The following is a 24,282-nucleotide window of genomic DNA, read 5'->3' on the forward strand; positions in this document are numbered from 1 at the left end:
GAAACTGTCTGATAGGAAAGAACTTCCAAGTGAAAATCAGTGACTTTGGTACCGACAACGAAGCGTATGCGTGTGATTACTACAAGGTGGACGGTCGGATCCCGCTGCCGCTGCGGTGGGCTGCTTGGGAGTCTGTGCTGAGGGCCAAGTATACCACCAAGAGCGATGTCTGGGCCTTCGGGGTCACTCTGCATGAGATCTTCACCCTGTGCAGACGAAGGCCTTACGAACATTTGACTGATAACGAGGTACAATACAGTGGCTAACTAATTAGCTGTTATCGTATCTGCTAGTGCGAGGTAGAACGAGTAGTAACGAGGTACATGTTGCGCAGGTGCTGGAGAACCTGTCGCACCTGCAGGCGGACGACGGGCTGTTCGAGTGCGTGGACCGCGCGGCCGGGTGTCCGCGCGACGTGTACGACCTCATGTGCGAGTGCTGGCGCCGCGACGAGCTCGAGCGCCCCACCTTCGCGGAGATCCATCTCTTCCTGCAGCGCAAGAGCCTCAACTATGCGACCACGTGATCCTGGCATTTACCATGCCCCAACATTTACTCGGGCATGAGTTATTAACGAACGAGTCGGAGCAAAAGTTGAGAGTTGGAACTGAGTGCGATGGGACAGGGCTGCGCCTGCTACAACATGCAGCCCGCTGAGACACACGAAAGTGCCGAAATGGCCACTAGGTTTTGAATAAAGTAGTAGGTTTTGGTGTGTTCACGGGCCAACCGACGGAGATATCTTAATTCGATAGAATATTTACTTAACCTATATCTATCATACATTTATTAGTATTTAAATCAAAGTAGAAATGAGTAATAATTGTGTGGACAATACAGTGCAATAAAGAAATCTCCAGTCGACGCCTGTGGGACCTTCGTACTCAGCCTTTGCTCCGAATGTTCGTAGCCTCGTGATCGTAGGGAGGCGAGGAATGCTGCTGTCTGGCGCGCTGGTTTTTGTACTTAATAGAAATTCTTGTTAGGTGGCTTCACACGTCCGATCGGCTTCATGCACGGCTTTGTCGAATGCTCTGGTTTGTAAAAGTAGATGGGCCGCGCCAGCCAGTAGCATTCATGTAGTGCGCGTGGTCACGGGGCGTACTGTCAGTTCGTCGTGATGTGATTTATTTGGCAGCTCATGAACTTTACACCGCTCTTAGTCATTGGTGAATAGATTATAGTTTTATGTGTACTGCGTAACTTTACGAGTGAGCTACGTATAATAGACATAAGAAATGATCTTCCTTCTCTCTGCCCCCTCACTGGCCGTCAGTGTTGTTGTTTAGATACTTACTTTACATGGCACCGTATGCTTCCTATACTGTAACAATGACGATAATGTTCAATTACATCCAGATTCTTCCGCGTAGAACATGGTACTAAGTCTATCCTGAAAGGTAAAGTTACCAAATCGAATAGTCATTTATTTTCGTACAACACTTCATTATAAACAATAAACTAGGGCATAATTACTGTAATAGTAAGGTGTTAGTAAGTAATAATTGCAACTGAATCGAATAAATCAAACTCTGTTAGTAATAATTAAAGATATATAGCTGTTGAGATTTGTCTATTTTCCGTAGTTTGCTGTGTTGAAGTTAGATCGAGCAGTTGTTCTGACAATATATCAGGCGGGGCCGCCGGCCGCGACCGTTGTTGCGTTTAGATACATGCGATGACTCCACCGAAATGAGATTCGTTTTATATTGTAAACTTTATTTATTCTTATTTACATTTTATATCTTTACATCTTTATTTATTAGAATAACTTCTTGTAAATCATATTGTTATACAACTTTATCTAAGGTGAAAATGACTATCTATTTTGTTTGTATAAGCTTAGTATTTTTATAGACTTGTTGACGATCATGCGTGTATCCGAACGTAAGCTTTATAGTGTTATCACTAGTTCTTACGTTCCCCTTTCGTGGACCTAAACGGCTTAATGTAATGGGCCTAATAAATTAAGCACTAATTAGATGTAAGCGAGCGATATTTAGGTTGCAAATTAGTAAAGTTTGAATCTCGATGGCCGCTGCGTATATGACACCCAATGTTATATTTTTGGGAAGACTATTTATAGCACAAATAACGAAATTGAAAAAATATATCTTAATATTCTTCTATGAATTTATTGATTTCGCGTTACTTATGAAAAGCAATACTCGTATGTACTTACAACATTTTAATTACTATAGCCTATAGCTGATAAAGTTCGTTGTTAAGATAATATATTATGATTGTGAACGACTCTACTGATTATTACCACAATACTTAATTTATACTTTACGTGGAATTGTAGACTTACTGTGAGGCTGTCTAGTGTAACATATTTATTTATTTATAATTAATAAAGGCTAATCTGTACTTTCCGTAATAGATATTTTATTACAAAATCAACGACCTAATACTATTGTTGAGTTATCTAGATACAAGCAATGAAATAAACAAATTAACTTATGACGTGATAATTATATTATATTATAAAGAATTGCTAAGAGTAAGTGAGAATAATTTATAGGATATACACGAGTGTTTATAGAGGCAGTGTGACATATTAGCCTTGTTACTTAACTATACAGTAAGCGACTTGTTCGGGTGTCTCGTGCGCAGCGGCTGCGTACACGGAACCAATGTTAATTAGGCTAATCGAACACATAGAGGTCTAAATAATTTCTAAGTAGACGACTATCGTACACTAAGATACGTTACTTTCAATCTGGCCTTAATTTGTTTGTTAATTACTACTGTCTAGCTGATAGTACAGATGAGAGAAAGAGTAGTTTTGTAACAAAGTCTCATTCCCTCATGCTAATGTATCGATAGTTAGTAACGTTAGGCACTAATAATAATAATGTACAATAAAACACCCTCTCTGCCTTAGTGATGCTATTCTTACCCTAATGCTATGAACGGATATCAAGTTAGAAGGAAATTATAATGTATGTTGTAAATACGAATTCTTATGGCTGATGTAATATATCGAGCACTATGGAAAACTTTAATTCCTAACAATGGTCCAAACTTCACTCGCTTTTTTATTTGTACTATACGATTATACAATTTCTATATAGATAAAGAAATAATGTTAGTCTAGAAATACAACTTATGCTTTAATTTTTATTTTATAGATGTATAACTTGTATTTGTCAAAATGCTTAATTTTCATAATCAAAGTTTTATGAAAAAGGTTGATACCAAATGCAGTATTTTTATTTTATACTCTACATCTTTGTACCCAAATAAAAGCAATAATCTAATGGCTTTGTTTTTCATTTCGCCCCACTTATCAGCAACATGCGTGTTGCAAGCTAGCCCTCCGTACGACAAAAACAAAGTTTCTTTTTCTTCTTTCTCTTAGTTCCTGAATGGTTACTCTTTGTGAATACATATTTACAAACACTTCTCTTATCGAGAAACTGCTAGTAACAACTTCCTTTATGAAGATGAAAACAATTCGAGCCGAGCGAAACTGGATAACAAGATCGGAGCAATGGCTCACTCGAAAATGGGACGGATAAGGTATCTGGTGCTTAGTGTGTGTCTGCTACAAGCCGCGCTGGCGGTCAAAGTTAAGGTAGTGATGCATTCCGACCAGGAGGACTCCAAGATGGAGGAGGAGGACAGTACGCACACTGAGTCGTGGGACAAGAAGAGGCTCGACGTCACCATGCTTCCCTTCCTTAAGACTCGGAAGCACGGCGACGACAAACAGATTGAGTACGACGAAGAAAAGCCTACCACTGAGAAACAAAAACAGCAACACCCAAACGAAATGATATTTCCCTTAATTTACCACCAGAGCCACGTCAACAGTATGTTTAAATTCGGTGAGAATTGGTATACTTGGTCTACTGAGAAAAGAAATGACGGTTCAAAAGCTATAAATTACTACATATGCTACGATGAACCTAAGCGTTGTGACGACATAGGCTGGGTAAGACAATCTTCAATAACGACACGTTGTATCCCACTTGTTTCTTATGTGTTCATTATCTGTACAGGAACGAACGGACGCGCTGCCAAAATGCGCTTTCCAAATAGATTCACTACTACCGGATGATCGAGGCTGCATCAACAGTTTCGGCGTGGAACCCCATTCAGGAGGCATCTGTGACGGTGCTGAACAGATGAAAGTACGTCCATAGTTATTCTTTACGTTCATATTACTGGATAGTACGACAAAAAATAGGCCCAGCGAAAAATAAGGAATATGTTACCAAGTGTTCTAATGATGTGAATGCAAATGCGAAAAAGGAGGAAATAGGTTGTGAGAACTACGGTTCGTATCGAACTAAATATGTGGTTTCTACTATTAAGAAAATCCTCAGTAATAATAATAATAGAGAGCCATTTTTACATAAGTGCTTACAAAATTATTTAGATATTTTGTTGTAGTCTTTTTAAAATAACTGCTAGATTATATTGAAATGACATTTTCGACAGGTTACTGAAATAGTACGTGCATGTGGTCCCCGCATTCGTTCCTTGTGGCGTTTCATTCGTGTTGGACGCCGGCCCGCCAACGCGGCTAAGCCGGCTGATGTCAATTCACTAATTTGTGAAGACGAGGAAGAATGCTTTATAACAATCGAATACAGGGTGAGTATTATTTCTCTCTAAGTTAGGTACTGCGTACGAGAAAGGTCATTACGGCAGATGATGCGGCCGTGATGAACTCACGTAGAAGTGTTCGTACATTCTAAACATTTATTTTATATGGCTAGGTTTTATTCTCTTTTCTGACGCCAACAGATACATCACGATCGAATCACATTTTCTCTGCACGAGCCAACACGAGGGCAGACTTTTAAGAGCGTATTAAAACGCGAGGTCCCAGCAGAGGAAGAAAAGGTTTCACCAGCAACCGAAGTACATCCTCGGGTCGTGCATCGGAAAAAGGTGACGAGGGAAGAAGAACCATCCAGGAATGGTAATAAGAAGTTCCACTTGAAAAGTAAAAGCAAAGCGGAGGGAAAGGGGATTGTGAAGGAAAGGAACGACTCTGGCACCTACGCAAACCGAAGAGCAGCTAAGAACAAAATAAAGGTAAGAGAAGACCTCTCTGAAGATATTTCCGATTAGGGTTCCCGTTTGTCTGGGCAGCACGGTTCTTGACACTCACGTCGCAGGCTAAGTATTCGACTAGTGCCAAGAACTTAGACATTTTTTGTACAATAATATTATTTCATGCAGTTTGAATAAATTAAAGTATGACTTTACAATATTGTTATCGGTGTTTCATTTATTTCGGCGTTCGGCGATAAATAAAACGACAGAGTAGAATAAAACGAACTATATATATTAATGTATAGTTTCGCTTAATAAATATGCATTAGTTCTTATATTTTTTAAATTTCATTTTGGGTTGTTTTTGTTTATGATCTTTGTTGTTTACAACGTTGTGATTGTAAAACTTCTTATAGTCGACGTTTTTGTATGCGAACGGCTTCACGTCGTTATCTACTTTCTTGGTGTTGTTGCTCGTTAATTCCTGCTTAACGTTAGCATTGGTAGTGAGGTCAACTGTTTCCTTTGGTTCCACCTTCTCAGCAGATATTTTCCTCTTGCGTTGTTGAGTTTTCTTTTGTGTGTCATCATTAAGTTCAGGTTCAATCTTCACAATCGGCTTAGCATTATTCTTGTCTTCGTTTTCGATCTGTGTTTGCGCTTGCTGTAGTTTGGCAAGAACTTCTGCTTTAATCAACTCGTTGCCCTTGCTAATAGCCGCCACCTTTGCTTCTTTTTCTTTGTATTCCTTCATCTCCTCCAGCTGTAGAAATACAGAAGCTTATTAAAATCCATACAAAGTGAGATGAAACTACGTATGAATAACTGATCTAATGTGGTCTTAAGTCATGTTCTCGATATCAAAGAAACCTAATTGTTTTTAGCCCTTTAAAAAAAAGCTGATGGTTTAGTCAGAAATCGAAGCCGACTATTTCAAATAAGTCTACTACCTGTTTGATTAAAACTAGTTATGTAGTTTTAACTCAAAAGTAAAAGTGACTGAACGAATGTCACAGCCAACCAGTTTAAATTGTCCTACAGGCTCGCAGCGAGACACGACACAGACTTCCGCCAGCTCCTACCACCAGTTGGATGAAAAATGCCCCGACCATCAAACGACATAAATGGCATCCCTTTGGAGAGACGAAATCCATAAAATGGAATCCCTTAGACTGATTTTTAAGAATCAATACACCTCTCAACTAATCTTTTGTTTGTGCGTTTAATCGTAGAACAAATTTTCGACTACCCCCACTATTTCTAACCGCTCTGTTCGATTTACTTATGACATGGTTATAGCATTTCCCAGAATAGGCAGCTAGAATAACTCGATTGAACTCTGATAATATTTATTTCACAAGATTTTCATCAAATTGTTCTCGTGTGAAATGGAATACCTAAAACTTGTAAGAGATATTACTATAACATTAATTTCGACATGAGTCCCTACAATAAACAACGTTAACCCAGATGAAACAATCATGTTTTTTTGAGTTGTCATCTATAAGTTTTTGATTTATATTTTGTAAACGAATGCTAGTAATAGGACAACAAGTCCTCAAGTCCTACACAGGCCTAGAACCAACGAGTTGGCTGCGACATACATACACATTTTAAAACAACTGTACCTGAGCTATGGAACGATACTTTCTGTATCTGTCGTATGGCGGAATAAATAGTTGAGCATCTGCGTTCAAATCAGAAACCTGAAAAGAAAATAAAAAAAATGTCAACATGAAAGGAAAACGTTAGTTTCATAAATTTTGAAATAAAGTAGAACTATTTAGATATAGTGCATTAACATTTAGCTGATGACTAACTAAGTACAGCAAGTGCATTATCACTTGCTCATCACTTCAACGAATTATTACAAGTGCTGTCATGTGGTATTTAAAATAAATTAACATCCTAATTGATTTAGCTAAAACTACATGCTAGATATTTTGAATAAATCTACCAGACTGACTTTAAAATAATCTGATCTGATTTATTAGAAAGAGAAGTTGGTAAGTAAAATACTTTCATGTAATAAAATGCCTTTGGGGCCACGGGCGCATAGAGAGGGGACTCTAGGCGCCCACCCAGTGACCCCAGGGAAGACGGCGGCACAGTGGTCACGTGCTGCCGTGTAATTTGCACAGTGAGGCTAATGGGAGATACGCGTCTCCTTAGGGATGTGCCGTAATAGGCGTTGCATCGTGGGGGCTCCGGAGCAGGTCTACTAGAGGACCCGGTGCCCCTTACAGGTGCTGAGGGTGGCCACCGGGGTGGTTTTAGTGAGGTAAAAATCCCACACTCCCTAGTCTTTTATCCCCAGAAAACTAGTCGCCTTTTGAAGGTTTCCCCCCCTCAACAAAAAAAAGGTATTTTGGTAAAAAAAAATAATAACTTACAATAGTTCCATATGATATCAAATTTCCCGGCGAGAATGCTTCAATCTCGGGCGCCGTGTTGTTATACTCGGTGTCCAACAGCTCAGCGGCTGAGTCCAAGTTGATCGGTTGTTCGTCACTGTAATACAATCATTATTATTCACATGTTATAAGGTTGACATTCGTATACTTTGATTGTTACCGCTGCACTGCGCCCTAGTTAGCGAGGGGGGAAACCGGTTGGTGCACTCTCTGTCAGTCTGCCGTCAACACTCATGGCGACAACTGGTGTAACTGGCGTATATACGAAAATATTAAATAGGAAATTGTATTGATTTCGGGCGTTAGACATTAATGTGAACTCATATTCTTCTCGGCCCCCATTTCGGTACGATTTGTAAGGTGTAGTACAACGGTTACGTACAATCTACAATGTTTTTACTCTGGTTAGTATTTCTGTTTGATTAGTAAATGGTGCATATCTTAATGATTACTATAAGTAGGCAGTCATTTTAGAACAGATCTTTATATATTTTTATAATTCGATGCAGTATAAGTGGCAACGTATGTGGATATGGAAAAGTGCAGAAAAAGTGAGCAATTAATACTTATTTAAAATATATAATATGTTGCCCTAACCTGGTTTCATGTTGAAACTAATCGGCTAATGTAATATCTATATACAGTAGAATCCGGTTATAACGACTGCCAAGGGACTGGTGACTTTACGTCGTACTAACCGGAAGTCGTATTAAACGGACATAAAAAAGTTTGTTTTTATATAACAGATATTACATTTAAATGTCCGTTTAGGTGATGAGCAGATAAAAAAACTCATTTTAATCAAAATAGTTAGTTATTTATTAATTATTCAAATTATGTAAGGATGTGTAATGTACGTACATAATGTACCGCTTTCTTATATGGAAGTGTAAATCTATTCTAACAACTTTACATTTAATGCAAAAAGTCTGTAATTTTTGTTTATTTCTGGTTTTATTCGCGTTTTATCGCGTCACTTGGATTTACCTACAAATACGTACTGCCATAAAATAAACAGTCAATTTCCAATCAGAGGCGTCGCGCGGGGCGATAGTTGAGATAGCTATTCATTTATTTCATTATTTTCTATGAATTATTTGTAAACACGGTCGTCGTTGTGTCGTTGTAACCGGACAATTATGTGTGAAATTCGGTCGTTAAAAGCGGAAGGTCGTTGTAAGCGGAGTCGTAATAAACGAATGTCTATTTATGCAAGTTTATACTAAAACCAAACAAATGCCTAAACTTTCGTCGCTAAAAACGGTTGGTCGCTATATGCGAAGTCGTACTAAAGGGACTACACTGTATCACTATATATATCTACACATTGATGCAATAAATGATTTGAGTTTGAGGATAAGTTATTAAACAGTGGTACCAAAAGTTTGATATGTGTGTCACAGTGTTAGTGTCAGACACTTGTAAAATGGTCCTTTTTCCCTGAGCAATATTATGTGAAGTATATTATAATAGTCTGTCGTTATATTTGTTTTTATGATATCGTCAAGTAAGTACTCTTTCATACTTATTTATTTTTCTTGTATGAGACACACACCCTTATCTTTTTAATGGTATAACATATAAATAAATGATATTGATTCATTTATATTTAAAATAGACTTGTGTCAGGCCACCGCCACTCGGCCGTACCTACAGCGATATATGCCTACAAATTCGTGTGGCGCCGGCTCCACGTCGACGGACGGGGTGTCCCTGCTCAGTGCTCACGCGTAGAGGTCGGACGTATTTTTGGTGGAACTTTTAATATTATCATTTAATACAAAATTAGTTTAAAATAAGAGAGAATGGCTGGCTTAAAGTATTGCTCGTTTGATGGATGTATGTCAAGACAAAAGGACAAGGGATTGTCATTTTTTTCATTACCTGCAGATGAGAAAATGTAAGTTCAAATTTATTTTAAAACTGTGAAACTACCTTTACATTCTTCATATTACTAACATTAATTAGTTACTTTGTTGATACTTACTAATAATATGGACTCATGTCTGAATTTAAGGAATTTGTTTTTTATAATTACGAGAGCAACTTGAAAATGTGATTTTTTGTTTGTTGAGATTTTTTAACGATTATGGTGTCAAATGAAAGGCCTAGGTCTATAACTATTTTATCCGTTTGACTCATATAAATGGGTCAACGCGTTACGAAATTAGAAGAATTAAGAATCGTAAAAATGTAAACAAACCAGAAAATTTTTATGTTTTTGTTCCACAACTTTTTAATTAATGCAAAATGTAAATGTTCCCTACAATTACGAGTTTCTAATCGCAGACTACTAACTAGGTATTATTATCTGTGTATATCTTGTAAATTAAATAAAAACAGTCCCTACTTCAAAACTTATTTTTATTTCAATGAGTATCTATAATGAGTACTACTTGAGTTGAGTTTGTTTTCATTTTTTTTATTACAAATGAGATGTAAAATTCGTTTTAGTATCTACCTGATTGACTGAGTAATCAATCATACGCATCAAACGTAAGATAGAATAGGTGGTCAAATAGGTAGATAGATAGACGATGAATATTATAGTAGTAGTAGTACCACGTAGTACTACACTACACTACAGTACAGTACCACAGAATAATAAGTAATGTAACGCAACGCATCGGCGAGCCCACAACCCTAGCGAAACGAGTACGAATACGTATTACGTCACTCAGCGCCAGACAGCGACAGAGCTACGAGTTTGAAGAGAGCGGCAATACTACTACTACAATAGGTGAATATCTCGGTAGGTAAAAAGCGCTTATGCGAGCTGAATTGAACTTTATTGCTTAGTAGCAAGAGTCTCTTATAAGTTTGAATTGTTGCGGGGAGTGGTGCTTCTGTTTACTTATTATTCTGTGCTTGTGTGCATCGTTTATGTACATTTTAACTAACCAAACTCATCGCTATTAGGTTAAGTATGGTACCAATATTTCACAAATTGATTATTAATAGATGCTGTCAGTTTACTGAATAGAAATTAATAGTATGAGTATTGATAGGTCGTCGTCTCCACACTAGTCATGTAAAGATCCAAAGAGACGTCAGACAGGCAGACACTATCTCGTCCAAACTGTGTACGCAGGTCTTGGAAGATGTGTTTAATAATCTCGATTGGGAGAATGAAAGCCTTTCATTATCAGGTTATCCTATTGGCTATCCAATCATTGATTCGCTGATGATATTGTGTTATTCGCTAGTCATCCAGAAGAGTTTCAGACTATGGTACATGATCTGTACGACGCATCATTAGATGTAGGACTAGAGATGAACCTTAGTAAGATTAAGACCATGGGTAAGGTTAAGCAAGCACGGCGAGTATAACTGTAAAAGGTAAGCCGACAGCGAGTCAGCATATTTACCTTGGTCAAGAAGTTAGACTTTGGAAATAAAACCAGGTAACAGAAATAAGCAGGTGGATCCACCTAGGATAGGCGACCTTTGTAAAGTTGGACTTCCTTTTATATATTGACAGTCAGAAAGCACGTATCTTCAACCAGTCCTTAGTTATGGGGCCGAGACTAAGTTGACAACAAAAGCTATCCTTTAGACTAACGGTTACTCAAAGTGCAATGTAACGTAGGGTGGTAGGAGTAACTTTGATAGATCACAAGACCAATAAATGGTTGAGGAAACAAAGTATCAGACATAGTCAAACGAACAGCCAAGCTGAAATGGCAGTGGGCGGGACACATAGCCCGTAAACACAGCTGGTGCAAGGATCCGCCGCCACTCGTGGTACAAGGAGCTGTTGGAGTGGTGCCCGTTGCAACATAAACGTTGGTAGACCGTAGATGCGATGGCACGATGACATCAAAGAGGTGGCGGGACAAAATTGGATGCTAACAGCTCAAGATAGGACCAAATGGAAAGAAATGAAGGATGCCTACAGCAAATTGGTGCTCAAGATGATGATGTCATTGGTAGTCAGAGAAAACTACAGAAGTGTTGTGATATATCTGTCACGTCTTTCAGTATTATTACATTTCTGTAAACCTTGAACGGTTGAGATAGGTTGTAGGCAGATTTTGTTTACTTCGCTTTCTTAATGGATAATATAACTACATAACTGATTAGGATTTGTTACTACTTTTCCTGAATGACCTTACAATAAAGCCTCTACTCATACGAACATCCCCTTATTAAACAGTGCTTTGATCTAAAAATTATAGAATATACTTCCGAAATAGAAGTTAATAATAAGTAGACAACCTGGTCTCATGGTATGAATGTCAATAATTCTTCTATCAATTTTACTAGCTAAAGTATTGTTGCTCCTTTATGCTTCACTTCTACTCCATGAACAAAGGTAACTCAGACGGAGTGAAAAATTATTATTAGCTTTTTATACGTTCTACAAAAGGTCTGTCTATTGGCAGTAGAACTATTGCACTTCTGAAGAAAATGTGCAATAAGACCATTTCTCGGGCAGTGAATCATGTTCGTGATAGAACATCAGACGGATAGAGACTAAAGAATATATAGTGATCATCTTTTACTGCAGTTTAACACAAAACCAGTGGTCTTATGAGATCAGTTACTATAGAAATAATATCTTACTTATTTGTAATCAGATAGATAAGTATTGCTTTTTTGGTTAATTAGGTTAAGAAAGCAGGGCGACTAAAGGACATGCGTGGTTGTGAAGAAAGCTGAAGAAGCGGTGGCATGATATGGTTACTAGGCAGTTATCTAAAACTAAGTGCACATACAGTTAACTAAGCAAATGGTTGATCTACAATCACGATACAATTTTGTCTAAGTATGATCTTTCATAGAATACGTTTGAAGAAAATTGCCAAGTACATAGTTTAGGGACTTCAAACAAAGTACACATGCAAGCACTAAGTTTTTTCTTAAGTTCGTGCGAATTATCACTTTAGTCAATTCAAATTAGGTATTACAGTTTTACACAATTTATTTCGAACATGTGTCCAGTCATATTTTTATGTTCGAAGAAAAATCATAGAAGGGTTAGGAGTTAAATTGAGAGTTTTTTATCACAAAATCTTTATTTTCTCAAACGCTGTATCACTTATTATGTACTACAACTACAACAATGACATACATGAAGTACCTAACTAACAAACAAGAGTAACAAACAGTGCGTGGAATGTGTGGTGCGCTAAGTACGGCACATTTACCTGTAGTCCGTGTAATGTGCGAAGTCGTGTACCCCATACGACGACAGCGGTTGCAGCGATGTGTTCATAATGCTCCTGATACTTGTCGGCATTTGATACAGTTGCGGCTCGTTCGGCAACTCGCGACACTAAATATTATCTCATCTCAATGTCACTTAACAATAACAGCCTCGTTACATAACAGGCTTGTTCTACACGTCAAGGAAGAAATTTTCAATTTCGAAATTCTCAATAATACGCGTGATTTGTGTGTGACACAAACCTAACAACACATACAATGTTAACCTAATACATATAGCTAATGATTTTGTATAGTGTACCTATTACAGATCTTTTACATTCTCAAATTATCACATTTGTGTGAACTTCACACTTACCTATTCTATTTTAATTACAAATACAAAACAAATTTATACAAATTACAAATATCAGTTCCTTAGAATGTACATTATTGACAATATTAATTACTTTTTTGGTCATGTGACCGTTTCTAATACTTTGGCCTGTTCTCTGGTTCATCAGAGTTTTAATATAGACTTAGAACTCGAACTCCAAACTAACAAAAGCGCCAGGCATCTTGGATTTGCCTGGCTTTTATATAAAATTGTATTAAATTTATACATTAATATATTTATACTATTGAATGAGTTGTCTCTTACTAATAATTTGAGTAGTAAACGGTATCATTGTACCTTGGGTACTTAGGCCAATGTCTCTGTTGGAATGTAGGTGTTATGTACTGTGTGCAAGTTTGCCTGCTTTCATTGAAACGTACCGACAGGAGCATTCTATGTATAGTGATCAGGTTTTGTTTCACGAATGGGGGCATCGGATGGCAGACCGCGTTTACACCTTGCATTTCTCGCGGCAACGTCTCGGCGAGAGCTAGCAGCATGTGGTTTGGGAGAAGATACCTGTTGGAAAAACATACATGTTGTTATTTATTATATCACACAAAACAGATTCTGAGTATCCGAATTTTAAGTATTATGTAATGAAACTAAATATTTTGTAACTGTAATTGTTATCAGCCAATGATAATGTTATGTTATTATAATGTCTATAGCAATTAAATATCAATCTCACATTAATTTGTGGTTTCTTTCATAAATGGTCCTTAGATAAGGTCGAAAATAGTGTAATACTATTTATTATTGTAAGTACAAAATACATGTGACGTTATGTTAACATCACTCTCCAGACAAAATGCTAAATATTATATTGATTTCATTTTCTGGATTTTACGAACGATTTGAAGAGTTTAATTATTTCACATGTCAATAGGGTCATGCTTATTACATGGTACACATTACTGGCAAAAAGCACCTTATGAACATGATGGCACAAATGAAATAGGGGCTGGGCACGACACAGCAAAAAATACTAATGTTCTTTTGCAACGAGGAATACTTACGTTGTACTTTCGTCAAGCAAGCGGGCCTGCGCGTCTCGCCATTTATACAACATTTTAAGAGCCGCCATCTGCTGCGAGTTGAAGGATTTCTTGGAGCGCACGTACAGCGGAATGTGGCTCGTCTCAGTCACCACCTCCTTGTTGTATGTCTGTAACATAATAATGCATTAGATTTTTAAATATTCTCCTATATAAATACTCTTTGTACACGGGACGGATCCTCGAGAGAAAACCCAAGCGGGGTTTCGTTCTTTTTGTAGAAGAAAAAAGTTGAGTTGTAGAAGGAAGACATTGAATTAATAGAATAGTTACTTAGGCTTTCGTTTAGCCGTTTATTTCGTTTTAATTAGGGACGTTCCGACTGATAATAATGACGAATTTCAATAAACGAAATGAACAAAGCTATTAAGCAGTAAGACCTCGCAATACTTACAGCGCCACAAATCTGTCGGCTGTTCTCAAACACGGAGAGTAGGAGGTTCGGCTGTCCATTCTTCAAAAGTTCTGCCTTCATCTGTCTCCAGATGTAGAGCAGGTAGTGGGTGTCCATGCGAGCGTAGGTTATCAACTCGGCGGGCAATGGGCGCATCCGCCAGTCTGCTAGCTGGTACCTGAACAAAAGTAATAGAACACGTTAGTATTATTCTTGTTATTGGTGTACAGCAGACGCTCAATGTGTCTTCGTCCAGTTTTCTTAGTTAGAAGTATCGTCAATACTGATCTGGTGACATTGTCATGTCGCTCTTAGTACAAAAAGAACCTTAAAGTATCAATTCCAACACAAATAATAATATAAAGAAAAATGAACTCACTTCTTGTCGGCATCCACTTGGCAATACTTCATTAAGAGGTATTTAAGTGATAGTCCTGGCAGGCCGAGTACTGTAGCAGCCTGATGTGTGTCAAACATACCCACTAGGTACACACCGAAATCTCGCTGCAACCATATCACGTCATGCTCCGCTCCATGGAACACCTGAGAGAAAAATAAGATTCATTAATGAAACAGTCTACAATCTGGCCGTATGCTGGGCAAAGGTTTCTTCTTATTTTCAAATAACAAGTAATCATTATTCAATTCAAATAACATTTTGAAAAAAAGTTGCCCATACTATGATTCCTTCTAGTGCCGTGTGTGTCTTTACAAACACAACGTTTCGTTCGGGAATCGAACCCGCGCCAAGTCGTGCAGCAGCCAGTAGCCCAATCACTGCGCCAACCGTGCAGTAGATTTCTACGGATTTCATAATATTTTTCTATATAATATCATAGTGTACAGTTACATAACTTCTTGTTGTAATAAGAATTATGTTTACGTGCATACAAGGTTCTCGTATTACAACCCTTTATTACAAGGGTTGAAAGGAAGACTTACTTTAATCTTCTTAGGATCAGTGAACGCCAAGTTAAGCTTATGAATGTGTTCGCGAATGGCCAGAGCGTCGATAATAAAGTCACCGCCCTCCGTCGTCGTGACCTGGATCAGACACGTTATTCCTGCAAAACAAAATTATTCAGTCAGTATTTCATATCACAACAGTTTACCCCCTATACAGTAACAACCTAGGCACAGTCTAACAAAAGAGTATTTATTTTTGTAATCAGACATTACAGATAACTATCAACCAAACAAAGAAACAAATCCATTAGCTTCATTAAAGATAGCTCAGACTGGCGTAATCAATAACATACAATGCTATTGAAAATTAATTTAATCAATATACAAACAAAGAACTTAACAGTTCACTACAATTTTCATCTAAAGTATTTGCCAAGCTAAGACGTTAATAAACAAGTTATTTTAAATTCAACAAAATAAGGTCGCATTTCAATTGGTTGCGACTGCGAATTTAAAATGAAATAGTCTGGAATGAAAATAGGGTTATTGACCTTGATATGTCCTGTAGGAATGATGTTCGAGGTCGATGGCCAGCTCGTTCACAGTGTTCAAGTGTTCGACGAGGGCGTCGAGCTTAGCTTCGGTGTCCACGTAAGTGAACATCGTCTCTTCGAGTGGTGCGGGATAAGCCAAGGGTTCGACATCGGGGTCGATGAACTGCGACGGCGGGTGGTATAGATCCAACTCAACTTTATATGGGTGTTCATACCTGAAAATTTTGTTAATATTAGTTTCCTTTGTTTTATTCTAAACTTAAAGCCTATAAAATTCAATAAGTTGTTAGCATGGTTTTGTATTCAAATCTCATTCCATGATTTTACAAGTTAGAGGTCCTTGCTCTTTGTACCTACTTTACAGAAAATATACCTAGTTTTCTTTAATTTGGATGGTGATTCGTGTTTAGAAATCTAGTAGTTTGTGTATTTCAAAGTGCGTAATTATAAAATTATGCAGAATGCAAGTAGCAACTATTTAAACACATGAATTGTTCACCCGGCGTCCATTCCTGTAACCTTTCATCATGCACTTAATAGGCATCAACTATCAAGATTGATCGTGTCAATTTAAAGGCTGGCGGATGGCGAATTGATAGCAATTTATTGCAAGCACTGATGTGGTCAATAGGTTAATATGTAAAATGCAACCAGTTATTACAAGCAGCATTGAGTTCAATAATATCTGGTGCTTCTCATGATACTTAATTGGATACCAATATCGAGTGCAAAGTTACTGGGAATGTTTACGAACATTATATAAGGTCCCACTTCAGTCAATTCATGTACTTTGTAGATACCTAAATAAATTCAGCGCATCTCTGATACGCTATTAAGTTCATTAGCTAGTGTCTCAATTACAGTGACCGTAAAGATCGGTTTGTGTTTAATTAGCACAAGAATTTATTTATACAATACCTAACCAAATACCTTATCTATACCTAAATATCCTCAAAAATACTATTGAAAAAGAAGGACAATTTAAAATACTTTGATCTTATCTGGCTCAGGCATCAAGCCCTCTTGAAGTATCGCTCAAAGCAATAAATAACTGGTTTCTATGGAGAATATCTATTTCATAGGTCTTAAGTATCCGTACCATACAAAATCACATGGAATATAATAAAAATATCGAACGGTCTCACACTATTACGCTGATTGTTGAAACTTGATAATATTACAATTACGAGTGTAAACAGACCCTCCTCCAATTTAATACTTAATAAATGGAATTTACTCGCACAATAACTTTGAAGACCAATAAAATGGACTATACAAGTACCACGAGATTCAATACAGGTGCTATTTGCAGCAGTAACAAGAATATAAACGGCGTTGATGAATTGTAGCATTGTGGATGCATAGTAAATTGCAGACCCATCCGGCATGCAGGTCCACCGACATATTATTCAATTTAATCAATTTTGTTACCAATTTACAACCAATTACGGTCAATATAGACATTTGCACTCACCCAACAGCCTCGCCTTCTTCGTTGTATAAAATATTCAAAGCCAACGGCTTGATGTTGTTTGGTTTGTCCGATATTTTTGGCACCCACAAACTCTCAGAATTATCGATAGTGTCCTTAAAGTTTATTTGAGGTCGAGTTATATTTTTAGCGCCGATAAATGTTGCAGAGCCAACCTGGAATACAAAAGTTAAGTTAGCAAAATATAACTAATGTCTTTATGATTGAATTCTAGACTAGACGAATAACGTGTATAGGTATAAAAGTTAGGGGTAGCGTCATAAAAACCTTCTAGTAAAACGAATAGAGAAAAATATCAAACGTACGAAAATAATCACTAGGGTTTATTTTGACGTATGCTTATCGTACAAATATTATAAGATAATGATAATGACTATATTACGGCTTGTTACTTGTTATTAGTGAGCGACCAACTAATACTTGATAGATTACAGAATGCCATTATTATATGATGACTCTTTCAGACAGTTGTATATCATTTGATCATTAATGTTTTTGGAACAGGATTTCTATAGGAAACCATATCTTAATGAAAAACAAAATTAAAGTACAGTCATTACAATTTATTGTGTTTGTGAATATATATATATATATCTCTTTTATTTTAGTTGTTTACTACAAATGTGGGATATATACATATACGCTCTATGTAATAGATGGCTGACAGCACCCAGTTTACATTTGACCCTAATATAACAACAGTGCATTTCTAAATTTCACTTTATACTTGACAAGGGCATCGAACCCGAGACCTTGAGCATAACAATCGAGTCTGCGTCTTAAATAAGTGTCTCGTCGAACAAAAATAACAAAGAGCAAGATTTTTATCACAGAAGGTTTGCATACAATTTTCCGGGCAGGAAAACTGGTGAAGTGCTCTCTTAACTACTAATCAATGAAGCAAATTGGTGGATAAGGTTGGTATCGAAGACGGTGTAGCGCCACGGCTGGGCACCGGCGCGCTATCAACGTCTTTATCACCGCCACCACAATTAACGAGGCCGCATCCTCATATCCTGCCGCTCAAGGCCACGACCTTATTCGAGACTTTAATGCACTAAATATATATCTATAGCACGTGTTCGAAATATGTGACTGTGACGAACCGAAGGTGATTGGGGTTGCCACTAGAGGAAACTCCTAACATTATTCATTCAATACCTAGATCATTATGTATATAACGCATTAGGTACATAAACATTGTTGTCAGTTGCATGAACCAGTTGATATCTAAGGGTAAGCACAGTTCCGTCGTTAATTCTTTATTATTTTTTGATCAAACGACTATAAACGTTTTCCTTTCATAATTTGTTTTATAGCGGTTATATTTTTTATCTTCATTGTTCTGGTACAACCTTGTCTTATAATACAAAACGCTCCAAAACGTCCTATTACGTGCCAATGAGTAACAGATTGATAATATAATTTGCAGCGTTTCGTGATTGATATACGATTCTGATATATAAAGTATTATAAAGTAAGTACCTATATGTATCACTATCAATCGCACAACCTTGTCACAGGATCGGACGTTCGCAGAATGACACCAGACGCAAACAAAATTGTTTTTTTGATATTTAAATGCAAGTAATTTTTGTTATTAACAAGCATTGACTCTTAAAACCTCTTGAACTGCAGAAACATTTTAAATGTCCTGAATCCATAGATCGCTTTTTTTTTAAGGCAACACATCTCTTTGGCCCGAAAACATAACTTTGTTTAACAAAGGCTAGAAGTTAATTCGGTCATATGTATATTTCCCCTGCTCCATATGCTGCGCGGATATTGGTCATTGTCTGCGGTGCAGACAGCTAACGTGAATAGAGAGTAAACACATAAAGAATAAGGTTGGAAATTCCATGTCGTGATTGTATCGTCGTTGATCCACACTTCCATTTCGTTCTATGTTTTAAAACTTCTCAATACACATCATAAACCATTGGCTAAAATGGTATTGGTGGTAAAAATAATCTTACATAATAAAGTAAAATAATAGTGAGTACTGACCTGAATTTTCGCCACTACAGGAGAGTTCTGGTTCCAATGATTTCCCCTCGCTTGGACTCCTCTTACGAAAAGGTCACTTGTCTTGTTGACGCCACTCGCAGTATCAATGTTTATGTTGATCCTGTCAAGGATACTGTCGTTAACGTCTATAATTTTTTCCGTATTTGATTCTAGGTCGTTGCTAAAACAAAACAGACTTACTTAATAAATTTTAAGGGATATACTTAATAAATTTTAAGGGATATTTAATCTATTGGTTATCTATTGGTGGTGAACGATATACGAGATCGTAACGAAAATTCGCTTTGATCTAAACATGATATAAAATTACATAATACGCCAGCTAATTTACGAATTACGATACCAGTATCATAATCTATCCTTGTACGCACCAGCAAGGGCCGATCTTGCCAGGTGATGACATGAGTTAAGTGACCAAACTGTTGTAGGCATCCTGCCTTTAGATTAGTACTTAATACATATATACACGGTCGCCTAGCTTTTTACTTTTAGCAAAAGAACTGAATTAGACATGTCGTGTCCTTCAGTCAAGTATCTTCAGAAATTGTTAGGTGGACTTTTCGCAAAAAATTTCAATGACTTAAGAAAACCTAAATAGAAAGTACATAATAAATAAAGACCAACGCAAGGATATCTGGTTCTTTGTGTACAATTCTGATGCGATAAAAATATTTTACAAGCTTGTATCGTATAGATACGTGATTATCGTAAACAAGAAACAATGACATGTCAATTACAAACATTTGAGTAACAGCTAATAAATAAAATGAATAAGTAGAGAAAATTCGCAAGTTGTAATTTTGTAAACAGCATACTACGAACTACTACATAGAATTAGCTTGCAGTCTTCTAGACAGCAAATCTGAAGACGTTTTTATAAACAAAATAATTAAATGAATGGAACATGCAGAATTCAAGGCCAAAAGAATTAAGTTTTCATTGCTATTGTTTTAAGGCATTCGCTGGCAGTACTGATAAGTAGTAGGTATAAAATAGCTGTTTTACTATGGGGATATTGTGATAGAAGAAGTTAGTAAAATAAAGATATTAAAATTACATGAATTGGTTTTAGTTGTTTTGACGGCATGGTTCAATCGGAGCTTGGCTTTAGCTAGTGTAAATAAATGTGACTATAGTAAGTTCACGGAGAAATACTCATGAAAAATGCTAAGCTGCTACAGATTTAAGAAAATCGATTCACAAGAGACAATGCATTAGGATGAGTTAAACTTGTTTATGTACAGATTTAAACTATTTCTTTTGCATTTTCTGAAACAATAAGCATCAATACTATTCTCAAAAGCTTAGCATGAAATCTCATTGTGGATTTATGTTTAAGTGTTAAGTGTTATTTATGTACTTACTGTTTTAACTTAACAGCTGGTAGCTCAGTCGCAATTATTTGGTTCGATTGGACTACTACATTTTCACTTAGCTTGCAGGTAAGAATGTTGAAATCAGTGAATGTTTTGAATAGACCGTATGACAGTGCACCGGGCAAGGTGTTTGAAGATTTTATAGATTTGTGCACCTTCACATAGCCACCCTGAAAGCAAAACACACATTAACACTACCGTTGATAGTACAGCTATAATAATCAAGTTAAACAGTAATCAATGCCTAAAGTAATTAGATACGGTTTAAAAAATTATATAAATGTTGTAAGGTGAAATGTCTTGTTCACATAATTTTTCAGACCTCTGATAAATGCTGCCATGTCGTGATTTCCAATAATGTATATGATATAAAAGATGTGATGATTTTACTGAGAAATTTTCTTAATATTGTAAAAGCCCCAATAATATGTTTATGACAAATCATCAATTTTTTATTGATGTCTACTAATAAAGTTAAGTAACAGTAGGTGTAATTCGACACTAACATTCAATCTTGGAAGAAATGCTAGCATGGCAATATTATTATGTTTTTTAATAACAAAAACATTGATGACATTGACCATGGCAATGATTACCGTCTATATGTATAACATAACAGCATATTGTGATTATGTTGTAATTCATATTTTTTAGCATTTTCAGTCAGTAAACTTCAAAATTAACATGAGTTTTAAATTTTAAGAGAGTAAACTATTATAGAGATTAAATGTATCTAAACTTTAAACTAAAACTAACTAACTAATAGTAGGCTTTAATAGAGAATGACTATTTTGCCTTTTATAATAAATAGCCTGTCATAAAAAATCAATTACAATAATTGCTACTTAATGAGTATTTTACACAATTTTGTGTAGACATACATTCCAATTTCCTCGGAACAAGCATGGTGAATTTTTGGCAGTGGAACTATTATAGGCAAATGATGATGTTAGGTGTATTCTTATTTAATTTTATCATCAACATAAATAGCTTGGTAACGATCCAGTTAGGCTATGGACTCTTTGAATTTCCTTACTTGGTTTTAAATTAATTATAAACAACAAACAGAGCCATATTTATCAGAGATTTAGCTGTCTTGGCTCAATCAAATGTCCCTTAGTGAGGTCATAGGCGTAGCAGTCATAGAGACCTTTGCCAAAAACAGGGTTTGAACCCCCAAACCCCCCCTCCCAGGCTACGCCTATGAGTGAGGTATTACATTGACTATGGGAAGATTAAAGCTGGTGACATATGCTGCCATAATATAATAGCCATGTGGTGATTTTCACTGTAGTGACAATATTACCATACAGTAAACATGTGGTAATTTTCACTACAGGGTAAAAAATACCACAAACAGCTATGTGGTAATTTCCTGTATTGTGAAAATCACCATGTTATAACAGCCAAAACCAAAATATAATAGCTATCATTGTGGTGATTTACACAATAGTGAATATGCCATATATGTATCAGGCATTTTGAAAATTTTACATGATAAGCAATGAAATAAGGGGTCTTAAGTTTGTATTGGGCTAGCATTGTTTTTGATCTGAGAAATACTAAAGTTCATATTTAAGCTAATGATTTAACACAAACAAATATGTTACTCAGGAATTTTGGATATTTTCCTTAATAAAGGATAAAATAGGGACTGAAAGTTAGTTGTATAATAAACTTTTAAATGAACATTCCCATGGGAAACATATATGTTAGTGTAATTGTGATGAACATAGTTTCCTTCCATGCTTATCTGCATATTGAAGTACATATACATTTTACTTTTATAATGGTACATTGACATAGATCAAATATAATATATGTTAAATAAAATATGACAAATCTTTGAAAATTGTGGTGGTGATTTACACTATGGTGTAAATTACCATGGCCATTATATTGTTATTATTATAAATTAAATATTTCAGATTTTTTAAGAAGATTTTGTCAATTTTTAAGTTATTTACATTATATAAATGTGCCATTATACTATAATCTATATGTATTTCAGTATTCAGATAAGAATGTCAAAGAATTATGTTCATCTATAGCTGTTATTAAAATGCTTGGCTGAGAATTCCTTGTTTGTATATTAGATAAAGTAAATAAACATGCCATTAATATATCAAACATATCAAGATTTGTTCAAAGGATATGACTGAAATTATCCAGTCTAATATTCAATACAAGTAAATGAAGAATGTGAAACTATGCCTTATTAATATGACCAAGTTTTTGAAAGTACATGTTCACTAAATTAAAATAAAATCTTGAATTTACTTATTTTAGTACACCAATATTAGTATAAAGTGTTTCTTTTTTATACTTTATAACATATTTATCTAGTTTATTATATTTCAAAGTAATATAATGTAACCCTACCACATGGGCTTTAGCTGGAATTACTAAATCAATTACACAATAGTAATATGTTACTAATAATTTTGTAATATGCAACCAACTGGATAATATTGAAGCAGGTGGATCTGTTTTGGTATTTTTAGTGAGACCACACCATCCTTGCTTACAATACTATGTCACAATTTCAAACCATTGCATAGAGCCCATCACATTTCAATTTGTCAATTTTAGCAATACTTTTTTTGTCACATTCAATGTTTATGCACATGTTTTCCACATTTCACTTTAATATTATAGGTTGAGACAAAGTTAAGACTACCAGACCAAAGTTACAGGTCTATTTGTGTTATTGGATTTCGTGTATTACGTACATTGTACAGCAGCTCAGAAGCAACCTCTATTGCAATACACTACATCTTAATAAAATTCCTCCAAATACTTAATTTACGCACTAATCAGGTGTTATAATAATAAAAACACCATACATGTTGTCATTGAACCAAAGAACTCGCTGAATCACTTACCTGTGTGAACGTCGTCAAATGTGGATAAAATTCAGGAGCCTCGGGATTCAGAACAGAATTCATTTTTAACACTGTTTAAATTACTTCGACAAAATAAAGAAAATAATATTAACTTTCCGTAAAAGCGAGCATGAACCGTGCAGACAGGGCGAGCAACATAGATAAATTAAATATGATGACCCAGGTTATTAACTCGACAGTTCGACTTTACATTGTGTGACTGTGTGCAGTAGTGTGCGCCACTATGACTACGTGACCATAGAGTAATAATAATAAGAGCAGAGGTGTCAAAGACAATCTTATCTATGGTTTCGGATAAAGGTGAAAATACACTGCCGTCGCATGACATGTCGTGTCACGTACCAGTGTGTTAGTCTATGAGTGTCATTGATTTATATCTTATGGATGCGAAATATAATAATTATTTATTTAAATAATATCTTAATATAAATATTTGATAATTTTTTTCATACGGAAAATCAATTATTGTACTTGTATGAAAAAATATGAATACATTTGCACGTCCTATGAAAATACTTTAAATACAAATTCAAAGAGATGGTTACAATTTCTATTTAATTTTATTAAAAAGTGGTCTAGATTTGTAGGTACCCAAA

General features: G+C 36.0%; 3 protein-coding genes across 5 annotated transcripts in view; 2 read left to right on the forward strand and 1 right to left on the reverse strand.

The window, feature by feature from the left end:
- LOC118264898 (discoidin domain-containing receptor 2) overlaps positions 1 to 3,265 on the forward strand; it is a 45,859-nt gene extending 42,594 nt beyond the window's left edge. For both annotated transcript variants that reach the window (XM_035577562.2, XM_035577543.2), the window contains exons 13-14: positions 2 to 248; positions 335 to 3,265. In XM_035577562.2, coding sequence (XP_035433455.2) covers positions 2 to 248; positions 335 to 526 — 439 coding nt within the window. In that variant the 3' untranslated portion in view covers positions 527 to 3,265. The remainder of the gene's footprint in view (position 1; positions 249 to 334) is intronic.
- Positions 3,266 to 3,457: 192 nt separating this feature from the next.
- LOC118264930 (uncharacterized) lies at positions 3,458 to 5,234 on the forward strand. Its single transcript, XM_035577603.2, has 4 exons — positions 3,458 to 3,940; positions 4,008 to 4,139; positions 4,450 to 4,605; positions 4,759 to 5,234. Exons 1-4 carry the CDS (start codon positions 3,497 to 3,499, stop codon positions 5,086 to 5,088), a joined length of 1,062 nt encoding a protein of 353 aa, XP_035433496.1. The 5' UTR covers positions 3,458 to 3,496; the 3' UTR covers positions 5,089 to 5,234.
- A 50-nt stretch (positions 5,235 to 5,284) lies between these two features.
- LOC118264918 (exosome component 10) lies at positions 5,285 to 23,919 on the reverse strand. Of its 2 annotated transcripts, none has more exons than XM_035577591.2 (14): positions 23,666 to 23,919; positions 20,769 to 20,950; positions 19,384 to 19,504; positions 17,359 to 17,531; positions 15,882 to 16,099; positions 15,367 to 15,488; positions 14,804 to 14,967; positions 14,425 to 14,602; positions 13,992 to 14,140; positions 13,353 to 13,491; positions 12,578 to 12,705; positions 7,407 to 7,524; positions 6,642 to 6,719; positions 5,285 to 5,776 (listed from the first exon to the last, which is right to left on the reverse strand). In XM_035577591.2, exons 1-14 carry the CDS (start codon positions 23,726 to 23,728, stop codon positions 5,339 to 5,341), a joined length of 2,271 nt encoding a protein of 756 aa, XP_035433484.1. In that variant the 5' UTR covers positions 23,729 to 23,919; the 3' UTR covers positions 5,285 to 5,338. The 2 variants fall into 2 exon arrangements, with proteins under 2 accessions (XP_035433484.1, XP_035433475.1); XM_035577582.2 differs by having other exon boundaries at positions 19,384 to 19,564.
- Between the last annotated feature and the right edge of the window lie 363 nt (positions 23,920 to 24,282).

The sequence above is a fragment of the Spodoptera frugiperda genome, chromosome 25 (assembly GCF_023101765.2).
Source record: "Spodoptera frugiperda isolate SF20-4 chromosome 25, AGI-APGP_CSIRO_Sfru_2.0, whole genome shotgun sequence".
NCBI classification, from domain to species: domain Eukaryota; kingdom Metazoa; phylum Arthropoda; class Insecta; order Lepidoptera; family Noctuidae; genus Spodoptera; species Spodoptera frugiperda.

Bases quoted from the DNA above. Each gene is read 5' to 3' on its own strand.
- LOC118264930 (XM_035577603.2), top strand. From the start codon at position 3,497: ATGGCTCACTCGAAAATGGGACGGATAAGGTATCTGGTGCTTAGTGTG. The intron at 3,941-4,007 runs GTAAGACAATCT...TTATCTGTACAG, and splicing joins GTTGTGACGACATAGGCTGG to GAACGAACGGACGCGCTGCC. The intron at 4,606-4,758 runs GTGAGTATTATT...TGACGCCAACAG, and splicing joins TTATAACAATCGAATACAGG to ATACATCACGATCGAATCAC.
- LOC118264918 (XM_035577582.2), bottom strand. From the start codon at position 23,728: ATGAATTCTGTTCTGAATCCCGAGGCTCCTGAATTTTATCCACATTTG. The intron at 20,951-23,665 runs GTAAGTGATTCA...TTTTGCTTTCAG, and splicing joins ATTTGACGACGTTCACACAG to GGTGGCTATGTGAAGGTGCA. The intron at 7,525-12,577 runs GTAAATGTGCCG...ATTGTATTACAG, and splicing joins GCACATTACACGGACTACAG to TGACGAACAACCGATCAACT.